This window comes from Hypanus sabinus, chromosome 13, assembly GCF_030144855.1.
Source record: "Hypanus sabinus isolate sHypSab1 chromosome 13, sHypSab1.hap1, whole genome shotgun sequence".
Taxonomy (NCBI): Eukaryota; Metazoa; Chordata; class Chondrichthyes; order Myliobatiformes; family Dasyatidae; genus Hypanus; species Hypanus sabinus.
The window spans coordinates 44,964,925-44,981,929 of NC_082718.1; the positions used below are offsets into that span (position 1 = coordinate 44,964,925).

General features: G+C 38.4%; 1 protein-coding gene and 1 long non-coding RNA gene across 10 annotated transcripts in view; one reads left to right on the forward strand and one right to left on the reverse strand.

Annotated features, from left to right (window-relative positions):
• Positions 1 to 17,005, forward strand: part of LOC132403819 (uncharacterized) — a 118,153-nt gene that overhangs the window by 16,803 nt on the left and 84,345 nt on the right. The window lies entirely within an intron of this gene.
• Positions 1 to 17,005, reverse strand: part of LOC132403818 (mucin-2-like) — an 81,087-nt gene that overhangs the window by 14,532 nt on the left and 49,550 nt on the right. The window contains exons 23-31 of the mRNA XM_059987536.1: positions 16,292 to 16,417; positions 14,728 to 14,866; positions 9,751 to 9,779; positions 7,321 to 9,033; positions 4,628 to 5,148; positions 2,262 to 2,421; positions 1,903 to 2,135; positions 1,179 to 1,365; positions 844 to 1,060 (exon numbers count right to left, since the gene is read on the reverse strand). Of these exons, the coding sequence (XP_059843519.1) occupies positions 844 to 1,060; positions 1,179 to 1,365; positions 1,903 to 2,135; positions 2,262 to 2,421; positions 4,628 to 5,148; positions 7,321 to 9,033; positions 9,751 to 9,779; positions 14,728 to 14,866; positions 16,292 to 16,417 (3,325 nt within the window). The remainder of the gene's footprint in view (positions 1 to 843; positions 1,061 to 1,178; positions 1,366 to 1,902; positions 2,136 to 2,261; positions 2,422 to 4,627; positions 5,149 to 7,320; positions 9,034 to 9,750; positions 9,780 to 14,727; positions 14,867 to 16,291; positions 16,418 to 17,005) is intronic.

Here is a 17,005-nt window from a genome sequence, read left to right on the forward strand (position 1 = left end):
AGGATGGTCAGAACTAAGTTACAAACACTAGTAAATAATTGTCTAGAAATTCAGCTCTCAGGGTTGAATATGGTGATGTGTATTTACTTTGACAATTACTTTGAACTTTAATTTTAATTCCTTATGTCATAAAGTCATAGAGAAATACAGCACAGAAACAGGCCCAAAGACCCAGCTAGACCATGCCGAACCATTAACCGCCTACTTCCATTAACCTGCACTGGGACCATAGCCCTCCGTACCCCAACACCTACGTACCTATCCAAACTTCAATTAAAAGTTGAAATCAAGCTTGCATGCACCGCTAGTTCTGGCAGCTCGTTCCACACTCTCACAGCCCTGTGAGTGAAGACATTTCCCCTGATGTTCTACTTAAACTATTTCCCTTTCACCCTTAACCCAAAACCTCTCATTGCAGTCCCACCAAAGCTCAGTATTTACCTCAGCTTACATTTACCCTATCTATAACCCTCATAATTTTGAATACCTCTATCACATCTCTTCTGAGTCTTCTATGTTCTATGGAGTAAAGTCCTAACTTATTTAATCTTTCTTCATAACTCAAGTCCTCCAGAAAACTTCAACATAACATCCCAGCATTTTGCTCTGCACTGCTGCTACAAAACAACAAATTTCATAGCATATGTCAGTAATAATAAATCTAATTCTGATTCAAAATTGCTGCATGGAGATGTATGGGTTATCATCCCAAGGGTTTATTATGGCCTTCCTAACATGCATTGCCCTATACACACTCACACACACACACTCACGCACACACATTCACACACACACTCACACACACACATGCACACAAACACACTCGAATTTTATTTTACATACTTTTTTGAAATGGTCTCACAAAAGGTCTCAGGGGGACTGCAGGGTGTTGGTGTGGCTGTGGGTTTAATGCAACTTTCATCTGTACGAGCTGTTTTACACTGTGGCTTGTTGGGGTCATCATATTTCCAATCTAATGCTGTGATGGGACAGCAGTCAGTAGCCTCCTTTGTCCCATTTGGTCTCGTGCAGTCATCATCAGGAACATCTGTACAGGTGCCTAAGAAATAAAAAGAAACGATGTAGTGGACATTAGAACATGAGTAATTTAAGACTACAAACAAAATGGTAAGGGTAAGGGAGGAAACAACAAATATATGAAATTTAAACCAACATACCACACTGTCCTTGGGTATTTTCAAAGAAGTGTTGTCCTGGAACACTTATCTTAAAATGAAACCGCCGAGCAATAATTGTTGTTTGAATAGCAGTGAAGTAAATCTTTACACCGCCATTAGACATTTCATTTATCATTATTCCATCACTTCTGTAGGGAATTCCTGTTTTAATTCCACCAATCGTTAACTGCAAGATTATAAAACAGATTTTCACCTAAGCCATCAGAACTATAGAGCAGAAGAGTAATAATGGTTGGTAGCTTATTTTTTTTATTTAAGGAGACAGTGCAGAATAAGCCTTTTCTGGCCCTTTAAGCCCCATTACCCAGCAACCCCCAACAACCCCAATTTAACCATAACATAATCAAGGTCAATTTAGAATGACCAATTAACCTACCTGGTAGATCTTTAGATTGTGTGAGAAAACCCACGCATGCTACAGGGAGGACGTACCAAGAAGTCTGATGGCCCGAGTCATCGCGCTAACCATTATGCTACCATGGTGCCCACTGTGAATTACTTTAGATTTGGTTAATCATGAGGCGTTTATTCATTATAGGTAAATCGATAAAATAAATATCCATTGCTCCTAAAGGAATTTATTTAAATAAGTTCATTGCCCTCTCATACCCATTTATAACAAATATTAGTGTATTTGCAATGGCCAGTTGAATTGAAGTAATGTGGTCTTGGGCAGCAATACCATAAAAATGATAGTACTTACCACATTGCCATCATGGGTTGAAATGGTGAGATGAACTTTATTGTAAAAAATGATTAATCCTTTTGGACAGGAAAAAGGTACATAAGGAAAGCAGAAGTAATTGTCTACTAGAACACGCAAGTTGTGTTTTGGTTGCTGTTCTTCCATAAGAATATAGGTGCAATCCTTGTAAAAATCATAAGATAGCTGATTGAAGGTTATATAATGAGGGTCACCATACACCTTGCATTCACCTAAAATAAGTAAGCACAATATGGTTTGCATGTTCTTGTGAGAAGGTAAACAAAACAAAGAATGTTAATGTTTCAATTATCCACTGTACAGTATATAAGTAATTAGAATAAGAAAGTGATACTAACATCCACATTCCCAGCCTGGGCAGCCACATTCATTTATTACTTCAATGGGTGTTAAATTGTTTCCACATTTAGGCTTTTCATTTCCACATCGTTTAACAGTTACAGTTGTTCCATTGTCACATCTTTTGATAGTACAGTCTTCAGTCCAGGTCCCAGTGCACTGGAATTATAGTTAATAAGGTTTATAGATAAGTGGATTGCCCTATGGATTCAGCAGATGTCATTTCAGTATAATAATGTCTCAAAGCTTACCCAATATGAGCGAAATATTTTGCAAAAGTCTAGCTTATACATTGACTTTTTCCTTTGGGGTTTTCACCCATTTCACATAAACCCAAGATGTGAAAATATAGCTACAACCTAAAATTCACTCACAATCAAATGGCCTAGGTAAATGGTCAGAAGAAGTCATTTACATACTCTTATGTATTCTCTATTATTGTAACAGGTTCTGCTACAGAATAACAGAACCACCAAAAAGTTGTATGTTTGCAGAAATGCAAAATAATTTTTATCACACAATATGCTGCTTACATTGTGCAAAGTTACATTGATAAAATTGATGCAGCCCCATAAAGGATGTTGAGTCTACATTGATTATGGTTGTAATGCATGAAATAATATTTTTGAAAACCAACCTCATATACAACATTTACTTCAAAGAGGACAAATCTTTCAAAACTCTGTAAGAGGGGAAGAGACTGCTGGTAGATTCTTGTTGGAGCCAGCAGAGCTTGTGATGGATGTCGAGGCAGGTGGGATGCAATGTGAGGACTAGGAAAACTCTGTTTGTGCTCTAGCCAGAAGAATGAGGTGGAAGTTGCAAGTCAAGGGTTCTGTTCAGTTTGCTAGAGGGGAAGAGCCACAGTTCAGGAAAAAGGAAGACATTTCACATGCAGAAGGTCTCATCTTCAGAGCCAATGCAATGGAGACAAGAAAAACAGTGAAAAAGGAAGGCAGGGTAGAAAAATGTACAGTCAAAATAGTCATAGGAGTCTGTGGGTTTGGTAATTGACGTTTATGGGTTGTTTGTCCCTTGGGATAGAGATGAAGATTCAGAAAGAGAAGAATTAGAGATGTACCATGTGAAAGTGAAAGCAAGAAGGAAATTAGAACAAAATCAATGAAATAGTCAAATTCTGGTTAAATTCAGAAAGCAATGCTAAAGCAGTCATTGATATTCTGGAGAAAGAGTTGAGGGACTGCACCTGAGTAAGAAGCAATCAAAGAGTGTTCTGTGTGTTGCAGTGGACTGGTGTAACTGGGTCCATCCAAGTGCACATAGCTGCATCTCTAATTTGGAGAAAGGAAGTGGACTTGAAGGAGAAATTGTTCAATATGAGTACACATTCAGCCAACCAAATGAATGCAGATTGAGTGACTGTCTTTTGAAACATCTGCACGAGCAACCCTGAGCATCCAGTTTCGAATTACTTGATTCTGCCATCCCACTTAGATGTTTCACTGACATTCTGCAGCCTGCCAAATACTCAATATCAAACTCTCCAACTTTAGATAACTTGTTCTTTCTCTGTATCTGTGTCAGAAATGGCTATTTCTGCCAGTAATCTATCTGTGATTTTGACTCTGTTTCCCTCTCTCCATTAGTACACTGTTCTACAGGTCATCTGCCATAGCTTTGCCATTAGCCACACATAGACAGACAAAAAGCAATGTATAAAAATGCATTTTGGAGATGATTCAAAAGTCAATAAAATTCTAATTAAACACGAGGCTTGTCAAGAACATGGTAAGGATATATATATATCTATATCTATATATATATATATATCTAGAGAGAGAGAGAAGGACAGAGAGAGAGATAAATGGAAAATAATAAAATATTCACATTTATTAGTCAAAGAAATTATAATTTTCAGGAACACAAAACAAATCTTTAAATTAAGACAACTGGGTGAACCAGATGTGAGGGGCTACATAGAGTCCTGAAATATAGTGAACTTTTATCATTTAATCAGAAGCAGAAAGACAGATTGAATAGAATTTCATGAATAGCTTTAAAAAAAGCTGGAGAAAATAAAAGTATGATCATCCTTAAGTAAAAGTTTTTAAAAAATATTGCCATTGTCTGAAAATTCAAATGGCTTTTAGGCATTCTTTGTATTATTCTTTTGGATTTAATATTTCACAGATGTGATTGATGACAATTCAAGATAAAAAAAAATAGTGTCCTACACATTTCTATGAATAAACATTTTATGAGTAGGAAGAAAATTGGTTCCCGTATGGAATAAATATGTTAGAGAAAAAATAGTCAATGAATCAAAACTGTAAACACTTTTCCGCCAAAATACTTGCCGTCTGTTCTACTACATCATATACTTCATAGAAAAAAGAAAACTCACCTGCTGTTCTTGGTTCACGTTACAGACACAAGGGATTGTTGGGGTGGTTGCTGAGATGCTTGTTGGGGTGGTTGATAGTGTTGAGGTTGAAACAGTTGCTGAGGTGGTTGTTGGAGTTGTGGTTGTTGTGGTGGTTGGTGTTGTTGAAACAGTTGTGGTGATTGTTGTAGTTGTTGGGGAAGTTGTTGGAGTTGTGGTTGAAATAGTTGTTGAGCTGATGGTTGGAGTTGTGGTTGTTGATGTTGTACTGAAAAGGACACAACATACTCTAATTACATAGTCAGGGCACATGAATTCATCGGATGATGGAATGCATGTAAGTCCTTCAGGCAAGCCACATTTCACATCGTTACGTGTTTCAGAGATTGGTTTGTTTGGGGATCTAACAGATTGACATTGTATATTACTAGGTCTGTCACTGGGATTACAGAGACCCTCTGGTGATTCATGATCTCCTCTGTTTGTTGCATTGGGTTCATTGCTATTTTTCCAAGATGACCAATAACCTGCACAAGGAATTGCTGCAAAGCAAAATGGAAAAACAATTAGGTCTAGTGAAGGATCATCTGAAATGCAGCCACTGTTCTAATGTTTGAAAGTTACTTGTTCATTTGCATTTGTCAAGAATTGAAAAATAGCCATAAAATTAGACAAACTGAAATCTCCTGTCCTACTTTGCAAATCTTTATTTTCTAACTGTAAAGTCAGGCTTGCAATTAATTTGTGATCACAATTTCTTAATATTGAGTATATCCTGAAAGGAGCAGTTTCTGTTTTTATAGACATCAAAAGATACCGCTTGATATGGTAATCACACTTCAACAGTACTGCAATGAGTGGCATCTAGAATAAATGTGAATGATAAGAAAGATCATTTACTTCAAGCTGGAGATAGGGGAATCTGGCTACACTGTTCATATAAATGAATGTATAAGCATGCATATCATATTTATAGAGATGACAGAGAGAATAGAGAAATGTTCCTCTTATGGGATGAGGAAAGGCAAGGAGACCTCCAGCGACCTTGACAACTACAACTGTGAGAAGTGCATCCAGATGCAGCTCCTAACAAACTGCATTAAGGAGTTGGAGCTGGAATTATCGGAATTCTGATGTCAGGAGGCTGAAGGGGTGATAGATACAACATATATATAGAGGTAGTTACACCCAAGGTGCAGGATACAGGAAAATGGGTGACAGTCAGGATGGAGAAGGGGCTTAAGGAAGCAATGCAGAGAACACCTGTGGCCATTCCCCTCAGTAACAGGTATACCTTCAAGGGGGGGATGAACTAACAGAGGAAAGTCGCAGTGGTCAGGTGGTCGGAACATTGGATCAAACATGCTGAAATGGCAGAGCAGACTCAATGGGTCAAATGGTCTAATTCTGCTCCATTATCTTATATTTAATAATATTATAAAAGTTGACTCATATGTTGGAGTGTCCAGAAAACAAGCATTCTTAACTCAGAGATGGTCTCAGCAGCACAGAAATGTCGGCCTAGACAATGCGCTCGTTCTCAAGAATGGATCAGCAAAGAGAATGTATAATGTTATTTGAAGAAGGAAATTCAGTATGACAACTACGGTGGATAAAGAGGATCCAGAGGATGTGGCATATTTTGATTTCTGAAAGACATTCAGTAACATAGCACATAAAATGTTATTGTGAGAAAAATCTCATGGCATGGGTATGGTTAGAGACAGGCAACCGGGAGAAACAGAAAGTCAGAAAATCAGTTACCATAATATAAATCATCTACTGTCACAGGACTTGGCATTAGAGCTTCAGACTTGTTGCTCACTGTTTTAGTCTAAGTGGAAGTGTTGAATGGACTGAAGAACTTTTCATTATTGATCCTAAGGAACTTTGACCTTTGTGTGACAGCAGGAAGCTCAAAAGTGGTGCATCTTAATGTTCTCATTACACAGAAATTTACCTAGATAACCAATGGGGTACTATACTTGGGCACTGGCAATACTCTGGGAGGAAAGGGAAATAACATGTGATCAACCAGCTGTTATCCAGGAACATACAGATGCTGAATATCAACAGGTTGTTTTATTTTCTGAACAGAGAGATATTCCACAAAAGCAAGTTGCTAACTCACAAGAGGAGGATTTAAACACGACATTCTGTATGTTTTCTTAGCACAGCTCCATAAAGTTGCAACAAGATTTCCCTTACTTGTGTTTCACACACTACCCCCCACAGGAAAGCTATCAGATCATATGCCTTTCACATCGCTTACAGGATCTCATCCCCTTTTTGCGAAAACACACTCATAGCACCACACATCAAACCCTCAACTTTATTGTTCAGACAGGTGGCAGAGGAAAGCAGTGAAGGGAGCAGGGAAGAAACACATGTGATTAGGTGTATGTCTACCATTTCAACCCTTGGCTTGGAGGCAGAAACAATGCATAACCGTTGGAGTACTGACTGGTGCACCATCTTCTATACAGTTCTCTAGACTTGTCATTCAATGTGCAAGTTAGGTAAACCAACAATCTAATATCTTGGGGATCATGCAGAAAATAGACTTGGAAAGACCATACCATCTGCACACCTGAGGTTCATGCAAGGGTTCACTTGGAAAAGTATCAGATATACAAACTGTTCTGCTTTTGCAATACCCCTGTCCATCACTTTGTTTCCTCCCACATATACATGCACTTTTCACCCAGACTTACATGTTGTGGTTGGTGTTGTTATTGGTGTTGTGGTTGTTGTGGTTGGAGTTGTTGATGTTGTTTGAATTCCTGTTGGTGTTATAGTTGGTGTTGTTGTTGGAGTTGATGTGGTAGTTGTTGATGTTATGGTTGTTGTTGTTGATATTGTTGGTGTTGTGCTTGGTGTTGATGTTGTTGTGGTTGGAGTTGTTGGTGTTGTGTTTGATGTTGATGTTGTTGTGGTTGTTGTTGATGTTGTGGTTGTTGGTGTTGTGGATGGAGTTGTGGTTGGTGTTATGGTTGAAGTTGTGGTTGTGGTTGGTGTTGTGCTTGGTGTTGATGTTGTGGTTGTTGATGTTGTGGTTGGAGTTGTTGGTGTTGTGGTTGATGTTGATGTTGTTGTGGTTGTTGTTGATGTTGTGGTTGGTGTTGTGGATGGAGTTGTGGTTGGTGTTATGGTTGGAGTTGTGGTTGGTGTTGTGCTTGGTGTTGATGTTGTTGTGGTTGTTGATATTGTGGTTGGTGTTGTGGATGGAGTTGGTGTTGTGGTAGTTGTTGATGTTATGGTTGTTGTGGTTGGTGTTGTGGTAGTTGGTGATGTTATGGTTGTTGGTGTTGTGCTTGGTGTTGATGTTGTTGTGGTTGATGTTGTGGTTGGTGTTGTGCTTGGTGTTGATGTTGTGGTTGGTGTTGTGGATGGTGTTGTTGGTGTTGTGCTTGGTGTTGATGTTGTGGTTGGTGTTGTGCTTGGTGTTGATGTTGTGGTTGTTGATGTTGTGGTTGGTGTTGATGTGGTTGTGGTTGTTGATGTTGTGGTTGGAGTTGTTGGTGTTGTGGTTGATGTTGATGTTGTGGTTGGTGTTGTGGATGGAGTTGTGGTTGGTGTTATGGTTGGAGTTGTGGTTGGTGTTGTGCTTGGTGTTGATGTTGTTGTGGTTGTTGATATTGTGGTTGGTGTTGTGGATGGAGTTGTTGGTGTTGTGGTAGTTGTTGATGTTATGGTTGTTGTGGTTGGTGTTGTGGTAGTTGGTGATGTTATGGTTGTTGTTGGTGTTGTGCTTGGTGTTGATGTTGTTGTGGTTGATGTTGTGGTTGGTGTTGTGCTTGGTGTTGATGTTGTGGTTGGTGTTGTGGATGGTGTTGGTGTTGTGGATGGAGTTGGTGTTGTGGTTGGAGTTGTCGTTGGTGTTGTGGTTGTTGTTGTTGATTTTGTGATTGGTGTTGTGGTTGGAGTTGTGTATGTTGTTTGAGTTCCTGTTGGTGTTATAGTTGGAGTTGTTGTTGGAGTTGATGTGGTAGTTGTTGATGTTATGGTTGTTGTTGTTGGTGTTGTTGATGTGGTTGGTGTTGTGGTTGGTGTTGTGCTTGGTGTTGATGTTGTTGTGGTTGTTGATGTTGTGGTTGGTGTTGTGGATGGAGTTGTTGGTGTTGTGCTTGGTGTTGATGTTGTGGTTGTTGTTGATGTTGTGGTTGGTGTTGTGCTTGGTGTTGGTGTTGTGCTTGGTGTTGATGTTGTGGTTGATGTTGATGTTGTGGTTGGTGTGGTTGGAGTTGTGGTTGGTGTTGTGCTTGGTGTTGATGTTGTGGTTGTTGATGTTGTGGTTGGTGTTGTGGATGGAGTTGTTGGTGTTGTGCTTGGTGTTGATGTTGTTGTGGTTGTTGGAGTTGTGGTTGGTGTTGGAGTTGTGGTTGGTGGTGTTGATGTCGTTGTTGGTGTAGTCGTCGTCGTAATTTCTGAAAAAAAATATAATTACAATTAGAAAAGTACAATAATGGTTTCTAAAAAGTAATCTAATCAGTAAACACTTTATTTTGTGCCACAGAGATATTTAGGAAATGATTATAAAATAATTATGACACTGTGCCCTTAAATATAGTCATCTGGAGATTAACTGGAATTTAAAAGTTAGAACATTTTTAACTTTATAGTATCTTAACTAATAATGTTATGAAGCTATTGATGAATATGTGGTAAAGTGAAATCGTATTGATCCCATCAAGATCGCAACAGTATTCCATTGTCATTTTGTCATGTTACCATAACAGATAGTAAGTAATCTTATTAAATATATCTCCAGATTTGCTCTATGTTTAAATATTCAGAAGGTTGGGTGACATCTGTGGAGGAAACAGCAATACATTTCTTTGATGACCTTTTATCTAGTCCTGATCAAGGATATCCGGGTGAAAGGTTAGCACTCTTTACACATCCCGCCTAGACCTGTTCTTCTCAGCATTTGATTTTTCCAGGTTTAGATTTCAGCATCTGAAGTTTTTTGCTTTGCATTGAAATCAACTTCTGATGCTAAAAAGCACTCTGTAAATTACTTGAGTTATCAATAATTCATTTATCAAAGACTCAGATGAAATATCAGCCTAAGTACCCATTAATTCTTTATTTCTATGGATTTATTCTACTAAGTTCATTGTTGAAAGGGAAAATTTACTCACCACATTCAACCTTTCCTTTGGTGCATTTGCTGTAAAATATGAAATGATTTGTTGAGTTTTAGGTAATAGATTTTTTGGAGAAATCAATGCAAAAAATTCTCTTTAGAACTTCCATATCATCTACAGTCATCATTAAGCCAAGGAGATATTGCAGCCTTGTATAGTTATAAAACAGGTAAATGGAGCAGAATTATATATTCAACCCTGTTTCATTAACCAGTGAGGAAGATATAAGAATTTTTGCACACCTACCTAGCTATACCTAAAAATAATTTACATTTTTAATCAATAAAATTATTTTAAGCTAATATGCAAAGAACCAACATCCTTTAACGAGTATGTTATTCCAACAGACAGGATAGTTTGATTTTGTTTTGCAGCATTTTCACTTATATTGTGGCCAGTGCAAAACCCACAGCACTTCAGGATACAATTTGGCCACTATACATGCATAAACTGATGAGACTAGTGAGAATTATTTAGTGACTTTTTAAAATTGTCCTGAATAGTTTTTGTATCTTAACACCCAGAACTTACATTATTTTCATAAATCACAATGAATTATTTCCAATATTCCCAGGAGGCCAAATTAAACTATTTTATCTATTCATGGCATAATCAAACCACTTTAAAATGGTAAGATATGTTGAGCTCATATCAAATTGTCTAAGATGCAATTGCCATTTGAGGAAATCTGAGGAACTAGTGAAAAAAATCTGACATGGGAGGTGAAAGAAGCTCTTAGTGCGGGGGTCGGCAACCTGCGGCTCCCGAGCCATTTGTGGCTCTTTCACCTCTGTGCTGCGGCTCCCTGTGGCTTTGGGAAATAATTGGTCAGTATTTAATTAAAATGTATTTTATGTTAGTTTGTTAGCTTTTGAAATGTAATTATGGTGATCTTGTACAACCTAAGTGTAGCGACACATTTCCTGCCACATCCGAAACGGCTCACAATTAGCCAGCATTCCGGCTAAGGGAGATAGCCTACGGGGGTTTGTGAGTACGCGTCTTTTGCAGCATCTGCGTCCATGGGGGCTGGGTTGAGGGAGGCTTAAAAGCAAGGCTGTTTAGTTCGAATAAAGCTATCTTTGACTGCAGTTTACTGACACCGCTACAACGTGTTTTTATCGCTGGCTGTCCAGACGGAAGGTGCTGAAACGCTTTGTCGCGTGTCTGGAAGAAGTGAAAACTTTCCTGGGCAGCAAAGGGCTCACCTTTCCTGAGCTGGAACAGCCAGAGTGGCTGGAAAAGCTACACTTCATGGTAGACATGACAGCGCACCTGAACACGCTGAACACAGCTCTTCAGGGGAAAGGACGCACAGCCCTGCACATGTTGGAGGATGTTTTGGCATTCGAGCGCAAGTTGACAGTGCTTGCCAGAGATTTACAGAAAGGCACTTTGTCTCACTTCCCCAATTTGAGAGAGTTCAAACAAGGTCACGACATGATAATTTCGGAGTATTTACATTCTGCAATCATCGCAATGCAAACATCATTTGGGAAACGCTTCTGTGAGTTCAGAGAGGAAAAAAACACATTATCCTTCCTGGTCACTCCTTAAGCATCGATCCTTCCCTACTGAATACGACTGCATTGGCAGGTGTGAGTCAACCTGATCTTGAGATGGAACTGGCCGACATAGCCGACAAAGACATATGGGTGTCCAAGTTTAGACGCTTGACAGCAGACCTTGAAGATGTTGCCCGTCAGAAGGCCGTTCTTGCTCAGAAACACAAATGGAGTGATATTGAAAACCTCACAGATGACAGCTTGCGATCCTGTGTAAAGATGAAGGTGACATCATACAGCCCTGATGTGCAGACGCTGTGCGCTGAGGTCCAGGAGCAGAAATCCCATTAACCAAGTATGATAAATATTTTAATTGCCTATTATTTTACTTATATTCATATTTTTTCATTGTTCAGTGAAATAGTCCTTTCATTTTTCAGGATGACAGCTGGCTGACGTTATTTTTGGTTTGCTGCTGGCGGAAAATTTAAGTTCGGCGTTTTTCATAAATACAAGAAGGACTCAAATAGACATTGAATATTTTACTTAAAAGTAACTTTCAACCCAACGTCTTTTTTTCGGAGTTCAAAATGTTTTTGTTGCATGCAGAAATGTAATTTCGTTTTCTCTGCAGGAGTTCATCAATTTCATAAATGCAACACATTATAGTTTGTTTATACATAGCATAAAGGCAAAAAAAAACGTTGTATGCAGTGTTATTTCATTTTAAATGTCAAACGGGTTTTGCGGCTCCCAGTGTTTTCTTTTCTGTAGGAAACGGGTCCAAGTGGCTCTTTCAGTGGTAAAGGTTGCTGACCCCTGTCTTAGTGTGTTGGATTTCAGGATAGTTTCACAAACCTTTTCTATGTTTTAACTACAATTTTTAATTCACGGTAGTTAAAAACAATAAACAATTTCAAACAAGATATTAATTTTAAAATGAGAGGATATATTATTCTGTTCATGTCCTTAGTTATAATGTTGTGGAACTTTTTAATTATTACACATTCTAAACAAAGAGAGTGTATCAGTTAATGACAGTAGTCATACATATACTCATTTCCACTGTTGTGAGAGGTGGAAGCAGGCCAGGCTGGCTCACAGGGCTCTTGTGAAGCAGTAAAGGTCAATCACCTGCACAGTGGATTACAGACACACTGACCTCCAGAAACCTAGAAAACCTCCAGTGCAATACAGGCCCTTCAGCCCACAAAGCTGTGCCAAACATGTCCTTACCTTAGAAATTACCTAGGGTTGCCCATAGCCCTCTATTTTTCTAAGCTCCAATCATCTATCCAGGAGTCTCTTAAAAGACCCTATCGTATCCGCTTCCACCACCGTTGCTGGCAGCCCATTCCATGCACTCACCAGTCTCTGAGCTAAAAACTTACCCCTGACATCTCCTCTGTACTTACTTCCAAACACCTTAAAACTGCCCTCTCCTGCTAGCCATTTCAGCCCAGGGAAAAAGCCTCTGACTATCCACGTGATCAATGCCTCTCATTATCTGGTACACCTCTATCAAGTCACCTGTCATCCTCCGTCACTCCAAGGAGAAAAGGCCAAGTTCACTCAACCTGTTCTCATAAAGCATGATCCCTAATCCAGGCAACATCCTTGTAAATCTTCTCTGCACCCTTTCAATGGCTTCCACATCCTTCCTGTAGTGAGGGGACCAGAACTGAACACAGTACTCCAAGTGGGGTCTGTCCAGCGCTCTACGTACCTGCAGCATTACTCTCGAGTTCCATGATTGATGAAGGCCAATGCACCGTATGCCTTCTTAACCACAGAGTCAACCTGTGTAGCAGCTTTGAGTGTCCTATGGACTCTGACCCCAAGATCCCTCTGATCCTCCACACTGCCAAGAGTCTTACCATTAATACTATGTCCTGCCATCATATTTGACCTATCAAAATGAACCACCTTACACTTATATGGGTTGAACTCCATCTGAGACTTCTCAGCCGAATTTTGCATCCTATCGGTATCCCCCTGTAACTTCTGACAGCCCTCCACACTATCCACAACACTCCAAACCTTTGTGTCATCAGCAAATTTACTAACTCATCCCTCCACTTCCTCATCCAGGTCATTTATAAAAATCACAAAGAGTAAGGGATCCAGAACAGATCCCTGAGGCATACCACTGTTCCTGACCCCCATGTAGAATATGACCCATCTACAACCACTCTTTGCCTACTGTGGGCAAGCCAGTTCTGGATTCACAAAGCAATGTCCCATTGGATCCCATGCCTCCTTACTTTCTCAATAAGCCTTGCATGGGGTACCTTATCAAATGCCTTGCTGAAATCCATATATACTTCACCTACTGCTCTACCTTCATCAATGTGTTTAGTCACTTCCTCAAAAAATTCAATCAGGCTCATAAGGCATGACCTGCCTTTGGCAAAGCCATGCTGACTATTCCTGATCATATTATGCCTCTCCAAAGAAATGTTCATTAATCCTGCCTCTCAGGATCTTTTCCATTGTTCCAGCATTTCCATTGCTTTATATTAGTTTGACCTACTCTACCTAGCTTAATGTTTATTGATAACTTCAGTTATTTCAGTTTTAGTTCATGGAGACATTGCTTTTGCTATTTTATAAGTAGTAATGATTACATAAGAAATATGCTGTCTATTGCTGAACCAGTCTGACTTTTATGGGCCAGTTTTATGGACCCTTAGTAAAAGATTAAACCATGCAGTAGATGTTTTCTTCAGAAATAACAAATATCCAAAAGGTAGAAAAGAACTAAGGCAGAAAGCTAAAGGTATAAATGAACAATTTTCAAGGCAATGCAAAGAAGGTGATACTTCATGTATTGATTGAAGACATGACTTTTAATTAACGTGACAACTTGTAAAAAGAAATCTCTCTGGTTCCCATGTCAGTGACGGAAGATTCAACTTGGTAATAATACATGACTTTTTATCAGTTTGGAGCAAATCATGAGCAAAGCCCTTCAACCCACTACCAGCTAACAATTTCCATGAAACCTTAATTTTCATGAAAGATCTTAAAACCCAACTTATTCTTTCATTATAGATCCCCAATTTAACTCTAATAGTAAGAATGTAAGATCACCAAGTTACTTCCAGTATTCTTAATGAAGGTCTGTTGGAGTACATGGATTTTTAATTTTAAGAAATTTCTCATAGTAACAGTCAACTTGCAACTTTAATACTCTGTTAAACAGTATTTGCTGCACAGAAGCAGGGTACTTAAGCAAATTTTTGGGCCATAGTAATTACTTTTCAATGCATTTCCTTAATCTAACCTATTTATATATCATCACATTCTTCTCATCCAGACATTTTCATCCAGCAATACTTAATATACATCTAGGCTATGCCTTAGGATCGCCTGTTTCACATTTGAATACACCTGGGGAAAAACTTGCTTTGTTTTGGACATCCCAACATTTCATTTCAGATTAATAACTACGGAAGTACCTTACCAGTGTCGACAATCAATTATGGTATCATTTGCATTATATATTTGACCGTTGAAGTAGCAGGTACACTCTTCTTGCTTGACACATTTCATGTTATTTTCATCCAGATAAGGAGCAGTCTCTGGGCACTTTGGATAGCAGCCTAATTAATACAAAAAATTAAATTTATTCAGTGTTAAACATTTATTAGTAGATTATCAATGGATTAATTCATGATTTTATATAATTATACCACAGTACTTAACTTACTGGCTGGACTCTTGGAATAAAAAGTCAAACTTAACTAGACCAGTCACATAATTACTGAGGTTACAAGAGCAGGAAAGAAGTTTGGTATACTGTGGCAAAAGATTCACATCCTAAGCTTTTACTCCAGGTCTAATATCGCTGAAGAAATATGACAATTTCCAGGACAAAGAAACCTGCATAGCTGGCAGCCTGCCACATGCATTCCCATCACCACTGACTGAATGGCTGCAGTTTGTAACATCTTCCAATATGTATTGTAGGCCTCTGTCTCAGTTATTCTGACAACACCTCCCAAAATATACAGTCAAGAAGGATAAGGAAAGCAGGTTCACGGGAAAACCACCATTCTAAGGTTTCTTTCAAGTTGTGTACCATCCTAACTTATAAAGCTGGAACTTGTATCTCAACAGCACTGTGGCAGTAAATTCACCTGCAGGACTGCAGTGTTTCAAGCAGCCTTCTCAAAACCAATTAGGGATGGTCAATAATACTGACCATATTGCCAGTACAGATAGTATAAACCTATTTGAAAATACTACTTACTTTAAGAAGTATTTTACAAAGAAATTTAATATATTTAAACAGGAATACACATGGAAACAAGATGTTCCACACATTTAAACCAGATTAAGCAATTCTCATTTATATTTTTGATTTGCATGCTATCCTTCGATCCCCTGTGGCTTTTTTATATCTGACTTTAACTGGTTTGCTGGAAATGCCTCATTATCTGGATAGAAGCTTTAAGACCAGATATCCTATTCTGAGAATTGAGGAAGATTGTCCTTCCTTGCTAGTGTCATGACAGAGCCCAGTTGTTCATGGATAAGTGATGTTCTGATTTACTTCTAACATTAATTCTGTCCCTATCTTTCTTTCATGGATTTTATTTTAATAAAGGTGAACTGCTTAAGGCAAAAAAGGCTCTGGCTTTCCTTACACCAATCTGGCCTACACGTCAGGCTGCTTCCTTGTCTGATTAATTCTAAACATACATTAGTAGCAGAAGGAATTGGCAATAAATTCCAACTTCCCAACACTCCCAGAAAAAGAACTAACATAATTCATGAATGGAAACCATGAATGATCAATCCATGTAAAAATCAACAGAGAATTAAATCAATGCCTATCCCTTCAGTGCTGATCTGAACTAATGCCATAGCGTAACAAGGCACTGAACCTTAAACCTTGTGTGTGCCTCAGCAGAGAAACATTAGCAGTATCAGAAAACTAAGTTAAAAGTAGCGCAAACATAAAGGAAACAAGTAGAATTCCCCCAAAACATCTAAACGATGGTAAAATTATAAAATAAGCCTACCTTCAAGAACTGCAGAAAGTTTTTTTCGAATTGAATGATCAGAACATGTTTTAACTGTTAATGTTCCACATGGTTGGTAGTGCCAGGTGCATTCATTGCCGCCATTATAATAGTCACAGTATACAGCTGAAATGTAAAATGAAAGGAGTTAGTACATTATTGTCAGTAATTTATTCACCACCAAGTGATTAAAAAGGTTTGATTTATGCCATAATCCAAACAACACTGAAATAGAATAGAAATAGTTACCACTTTTTCAAGACCTTGCCATGAAATGTGTTTCATGGTGCAGGTCTGTGTACCAGTTAACGTAAATTAAAACTAGACGCCACAGTCCAAGAGTCTGATACAAAACATTCAGCATTCCAAGAATCACACACACATAGAGATGGTAAGAAAACATACTTTAAAGAAGTATTTTAAAATATATTAGTTCCAGAAATTTGCCACCAGCAGTAGGGTATCTACACTAGCAAATGAGTTATATGGTAATTTAACATAAATCTTTTAGCTTTACTGACTAAAGGCATCTTGCTCCAACTTAGTGACTCCCTGAACTTTATAATGTCATTGCATGGCTGGGGCAATAGAAAATAAATCTAACAAATTAAAACTTTAAAAATGAAAACATTGAAGAACACTTTTAAACAATTAGAAACATTAGCATAATTAATTCAATATAACCTTATCTTTCATTATACACTTTGCAACCAG